Raw genomic sequence first — 6,000 nt, forward strand, 5'->3', positions numbered from 1 at the left:
AGCAAAAATGTGAGAAAATCACATTTTTATCAAAAACTAGATCTGGATAATATTCAGTATGATTATCAAAGCATAAATCCAGTAATCGCTTCCATCAACACCTCCAAAATTTGCACAGACATATACCACCTCCTGGATCATCATTTTCTCCGTAACATTATGCAGTTTTCATTTATATGCTGTCTATTGCTGATGATTGCATTATTTATTATATGCATCTGTTTACATAAGAGATCACTCGTTTCTCCGTCCTGTTCGTGTGTGTTTCTGTTCAGGACGTTTTGTACTCGGTCAGAAGATGCTGTTTCAATTAGTGCTTCTTATAACAGTGAAAACATGAAAAGCCGTAAAAACTCGTCAATGGTGGGGAAGCATTGTCTTCGAAATGACGAGATAACTCGTCAAGGGCGGGGAAAGAGTTAAAATAACTCTGTTTCAATTAGTGCTTCTTTTATCTCAAGCAATGACAATCCAGTGAATCCATTTCATTTTGTATTTCTACCATTTTGCAGCTCATGGATAAAGAGTGTTATAAAGACATTGAGAAGATCAAGACCATCGGCAGCACGTACATGGCAGCGGTGGGTTTAGTGCCCACCATCGGAACCAAGGTCCCTAAACCAGCTACACGGGACATGATGCAGAGTAATACTTACAGAGCATCTGTGAACAGCATTCGTTTACTCCTTTACAGGAAAAGAGATCCACGGCAGAGCACCTGAGCACCATCGCAGACTTCGCCATCGAGATGTTTGACGTTCTGGATGAAATCAACTACCAGTCATATAATGACTTCGTCTTGAGAGTGGGTATGTTTTCACACATGACTCCGATCCTTTAGCACATCTGCAATTTTTCTACCATTTGTAGTTTTCAAACCTGTTTCTAGCTCTGTGTCATCACGTCCTCATTCTCAGTGAATACAGAAGGAGTGGTGGATGTTTTCTGATGGTTTATGTGTGAATGCTCAGGTATTAATGTGGGTCCGGTGGTGGCCGGGGTCATCGGGGCCCGCCGGCCGCAGTATGATATCTGGGGAAACACTGTGAACGTGGCCAGCCGCATGGACAGCACCGGAGAGCCTGGGAAGATACAGGTACTCCTACAGTCACTCAGAGACAATTCTGTGACTGTCTAAATATCACAATAATTCATACACTCTCTGAATGTCATGCAAGTGATTGTTTGAGCTGGACATACCAAAATAAATGGCTAAAAAATTATTATTATTATTATTTTTTTTTTTATTTACACCTATTCTTTGTTTTTGTTTTTTAACTAAAATAAATTAGTATTTGACTAACAAATAACTTTAAGATGTACTGCATATTTTTGTTAAATTTTAATCAAAATATTTGAGAAATTATACTGATCAGAATTATAATTATTACTTATTTCATATCAGTATTCTTCAGGTTTAACAACAGCTTAAGAAATTCTGAAATCTTATTTCCCAGCATGCTTTGATAATGACTATAAGGAGAGTTGATGCTGAATTGTCATTTTGTGTGTTTTTGCACAAAGTAAATAAAGCAAGAGATGTTTTAGTGTAAGTATATTTTTCATAATTCCTATAACCTCAAATAGCAAAGGAAATATTTTCACTAGTTTTTGTATGCAATTTGATGCAATGGTAATATAATAAAAAAAAAATAGTGTCACGATAGTGCTTCCGTGACTTTCATCTAAGGAAAAAAAATTTACCATCCCTCCCATAGACGGTGTTTTTAAAAAAAAAAAAATGTAATAAATATAATAGTTTTTGTATGCAATTTGATGCAATGGTAATATAATAAAAAAAAAATAGTGTTATAAATGTACATACTGTACAATTTTTTAAAAATACAAATATGGGAAACTTTCAAGGATTTACGACACCGATGACCGTTAAATGCATCATCACAGTCTTGTGAAAAGGGTCCATTGAAATAAGATCACATTAATTATAAATAAACTCAAATATCTGAGTTAGTGTAACTTTTTGTCATAGTAACAAATGTAGTTATTCAGGCTCACTTAAATTGTTTACTTGCATTTACTCTATATTTACACATTTATTTATATGGTGTACCGCGATTCACTCAGTATTTTAAGTGCACAAACGTTTCACCAAAAATTAGTTTTTAAAAGTGCATATGATATATAATACATGTCTGTATGGGCGAATTTCAAAAAAAAAAAAAAGCTAAAATACAGCTCAGAACCACCCCAAAAAATAAATAAATAAAAGATTTTGCATGTAAAATATAAAGCCTGTTTTTAATTTTTATAATTTGATGTCATAGCAATAAAGCATTCCCCCCTAAAATTGTCATTATTGTAATGCAAAAACAAAAAAGTTTTATCAAATTTATTTTTAATTACATGTACTGTATGTATCTTGTAGCATAGGCTGTACCTTCTTTCGTATGTACAGTATTTTGATTTGAGCATGGCTGATCTTCCAGGTGACGGAGGAAGTGAACCGTCTGCTTCAGAGCGACTATGATCTGGTGTGCCGTGGCAATGTCAGCGTGAAGGGCAAAGGTCAGATGCTCACATATTTCCTGGAGGGTAAAGCGCAGGATCCGGGGACCCGAGCGCCGCATCACACCGGGGGCCTGGAGCGCAGGGTTCACGCCATCGCCCGCTCCAGCAGCACACGCACCAAAGCCGGCAGCACCGCGTCCGTGGCCGGGTCGGCGTGAGCAGCAGCACTCAGGGGTCACGAAGCACCGCCGCTAATGTGCCTACGCTAGGAGAAGAGCAGGAGGTCAAAGGGGGGAGATGTAGGACCAATGGTCTGCAGGAGGAAAGAATGAACCCTCATCTTCTCCTAACACATCCCTGCTCCAGCTGTGAACAGATCTTCACTGCACGCTCCTTTAGAGACTGTCTTTGCCACTTTTTACCATCACATCAGTTCCTCCTGCATAAACTCAGGTCCTGTCCTGCATTTCTTTCCTTCGTGGATCATGACATTAGTGTGGCTGTGAAAGTTATTTCAAGTCGCCATCCATGAATTCACAAAGAATTCTGTCTCCATGGAACATCCAGGTTAAAAAAAACACTTCTGTAATGTACTTAAAGTCCTCTATTTTCACTCAGCTATTTTGTACTTAATATACTAAAAATGATTATTTAATACTTCTTAAGATAAACTTAAGATCAACTAAGCGTACTCAACCCTGCTATTTTGGGACACCATGAATATGAACTAAAACGTGCTTTTAATGTACTATCTTTGTGTTTGAAAAATGTATTTATTTACCACTTGTAGTACACTTGAACCATCTTTCATACACTAATACACTCAAGTGTACTACAAGCAGTGACTAAATACAGTTTTTTAAATACAGAGGTAGTATGTTAAAAGCACATTTTAGTTCATATTCATGGCGTTCCAAAATAGCACAGGTATATCATATACTGATATTATATATCAATACACACTGATTCAAAGCAGCATGTGTGTATGTAGAGCTGGAGAAATCAGGGAGTTTGATGACAGCTTCATCATCATCATCATCATCATCCTCGGCTGCAGTCACACTGATAGACTGTTCTGACACTACAAACTACAATCTGATGTTTATATTCATACATACACTGGAGTCCAAATCATCTGACACTACACTGAAAAAGCTTCAGTTTCACATTCTCATGACTGAATGTAATTTTCAGTACAAATTTCATTAGCAGAATCAAACAGAGTGAGGTGTAGTTACTGGAGTGAAAAAAAAATGAATGTGAAAGTGTCAGATGATTAGAGACACTCGTTTACTTGCGGTAATAGAATGTTTGTTATCTGGTGTTTACTAATGCTCTCAACATTATTTATACGTCATTCATGGAATGTTTTATTTCTGAACCGTTTTAATTGTTCATCTGATGTTTTTTAAGTCACCACTAACTACTCAAAACATCCAAAGAACATTAAAAAAAAATAATAATAATAAATAAAAACAAAAAACATTCCCATTAATATTTTGTATCTTAGATTGTCAGTGTGGTGTCAGGCATTTGGACGCCACTGTTTGTGTGTATGTTGTGATAAAGTGTATGATTAACAGGGACAAGTCTCTACATACTGAATATGTGCCAATTAAATAATATCTCAATCTGAAGTGTAATGATTGGACATGATTTTGTCATCAGCATTCACTGTAATAATACCAGTGTGACATTCAAATGACTGAAACTGTCAAATACTCTGTTTTAAACAGTAAGAGAACTATGTGCACAAGAGGTTTTCACTCATGAATGTGTGACGTGTTACTGAGGCTTTTACCAGAGCCAGGCGGATGGTTTGATGTTAAAGAGGTCAGTTATGTGAAGTCTGTATGTGGGCACAAGGGTACAGTGACCATCTACTGACACAGAGGTCAACAACCCGTCCATGAGGACAACACACACACACACACACACACACACACACACACACACACACACACACACACACACACACACACACACACACACAGCATATAGATCTCTGTGTTTTTACAAGCACAAAACTCATTCTCTGATTCTGTACATTTCTGAGACTGTCTGTGAGGAGAAACACTGACTCTTTCTATATTTCTATGGCAAATGTTTATTTTCATGCTGATGTTTTGAATCATGATGCTTTTCTTCTTCAGGGTATGAATCGATCTCTCAGTTGCTCTCTGTACTGTCGATACAGTATTCTTGCCTTATTTGACACGCTTGCGGTGCTTCAAGTCATTTGCCTTTTTGCTCTTTGATATACAGAAGTGTATTTTGTAAATACAGCGATGTATGATATACTGTCCTTTGTACAGCGTTAACCTGAGTAATACAAGATTTTGTAATAAAGAGAGTATTGAAGTATAACTGTTCTTAATGGTTGACTGTTGTTTTGCTTTTTTAATGTGCATCCTCAAAGACTCAAGTCTCTGAAAAGCCCATGTCTAGTGGTCTTAGTTCAGTGCTTCATAGTACCAGGGTCCCACACTCCCTACACGGTTAAAAAGTTGTAAATAAAACAACCATTATTGGAGTAGGTTTTACAAGAAAATAGTTTTTCTGTCTTTAAACATCTTTGTAATTAATTGTGAAATTTGCTAGTAATTTCTGAGTGAAAATTGTTTCTACTCCATTTTTTTTCTCTCTGAGTTCTCTATGTTTCCTGCCAGAGGTCTCCCACTCGGTTGGCTCTCCTGAGTTCTGTCCTGCCCTGGTCCTTCCTTCCACAGGATCCGTCTTGATCTTCTCCTCCAGCTCCATTTGGTCATCTGTTCTGCTGGCTTCCCAGAGGTCTTTTGCTCTATGCCAGCACCACCCTGATGACCTCTGTCTCCACTGGTGCCCCCTTGGAGTTCTTCCTTTTCACAGTCCTGGCCCTCTGGTTCTCCCCTTCACCACTTTCCAGTTGATTTTTTTTTTTTTTATTTATTCTGTGTATATTTTTGTGGGGGGCTACATCATATATTTTCTGTTTGTGTTCATTTGTATTTGTTTTGTTGTCTTCAGTTTGTAGTTCTGATTTGTTCCTGTTTCCACCTTGATTGTTTGCTAGTGTATCTAGTCCTATTATCCCCCTTGTATATAACCTCTAGTGTTTCTGGTGTTAATTGAATAGAATTGTCTTTCTGTAATGTTTTTTGGTCTCCATTATTTGACACACTTAGTTCAGTTCATGGAGTCTCTCCAGAGTTAAGAACCACTGCATGAAATAGTTTCAGTAATGTTCAGTAATAATCATGCTGTGATGTTGCAGATATTTAATTGACAGACGCAGCAGATGCTTCATGCTGGGGTTAATGACACCACGCTATGGCAAACGGAGACACTGAAGAGGGACTTCAGGAGCCTGATCGGTTCGCAGCACGACGCCCGCGGCGACAACCATCATGTCAAAACTGCTCCCCACGTATCGATGAGAACACAAGAGGTTGAGTAGACATTTCGCTTTAAATGAATGGTTATTGTCATGGTGTAAAGAACAGAAACTGCTCTTTGTTAATAACTGGAATCTTTTCTGGGAGCGACCTAGGC

The 6,000-nt window shown here is 37.7% G+C and overlaps 1 protein-coding gene across 1 annotated transcript in view; it reads left to right on the plus strand.

Annotated features, from left to right (window-relative positions):
- Positions 1-4,841, plus strand: part of LOC109062843 (adenylate cyclase type 1-like) — a 41,723-nt gene extending 36,882 nt beyond the window's left edge. Inside the window, exons 18-21 of the mRNA XM_042754671.1 lie at positions 513-611; positions 695-809; positions 972-1,096; positions 2,448-4,841. Coding sequence (XP_042610605.1) covers positions 513-611; positions 695-809; positions 972-1,096; positions 2,448-2,687 — 579 coding nt within the window. The 3' untranslated portion in view covers positions 2,688-4,841. The remainder of the gene's footprint in view (positions 1-512; positions 612-694; positions 810-971; positions 1,097-2,447) is intronic.
- The last annotated feature ends 1,159 nt before the right edge of the window (positions 4,842-6,000 follow it).

Source organism: Cyprinus carpio, unplaced genomic scaffold (assembly GCF_018340385.1).
Source record: "Cyprinus carpio isolate SPL01 unplaced genomic scaffold, ASM1834038v1 S000006580, whole genome shotgun sequence".
NCBI lineage: Eukaryota > Metazoa > Chordata > Actinopteri > Cypriniformes > Cyprinidae > Cyprinus > Cyprinus carpio.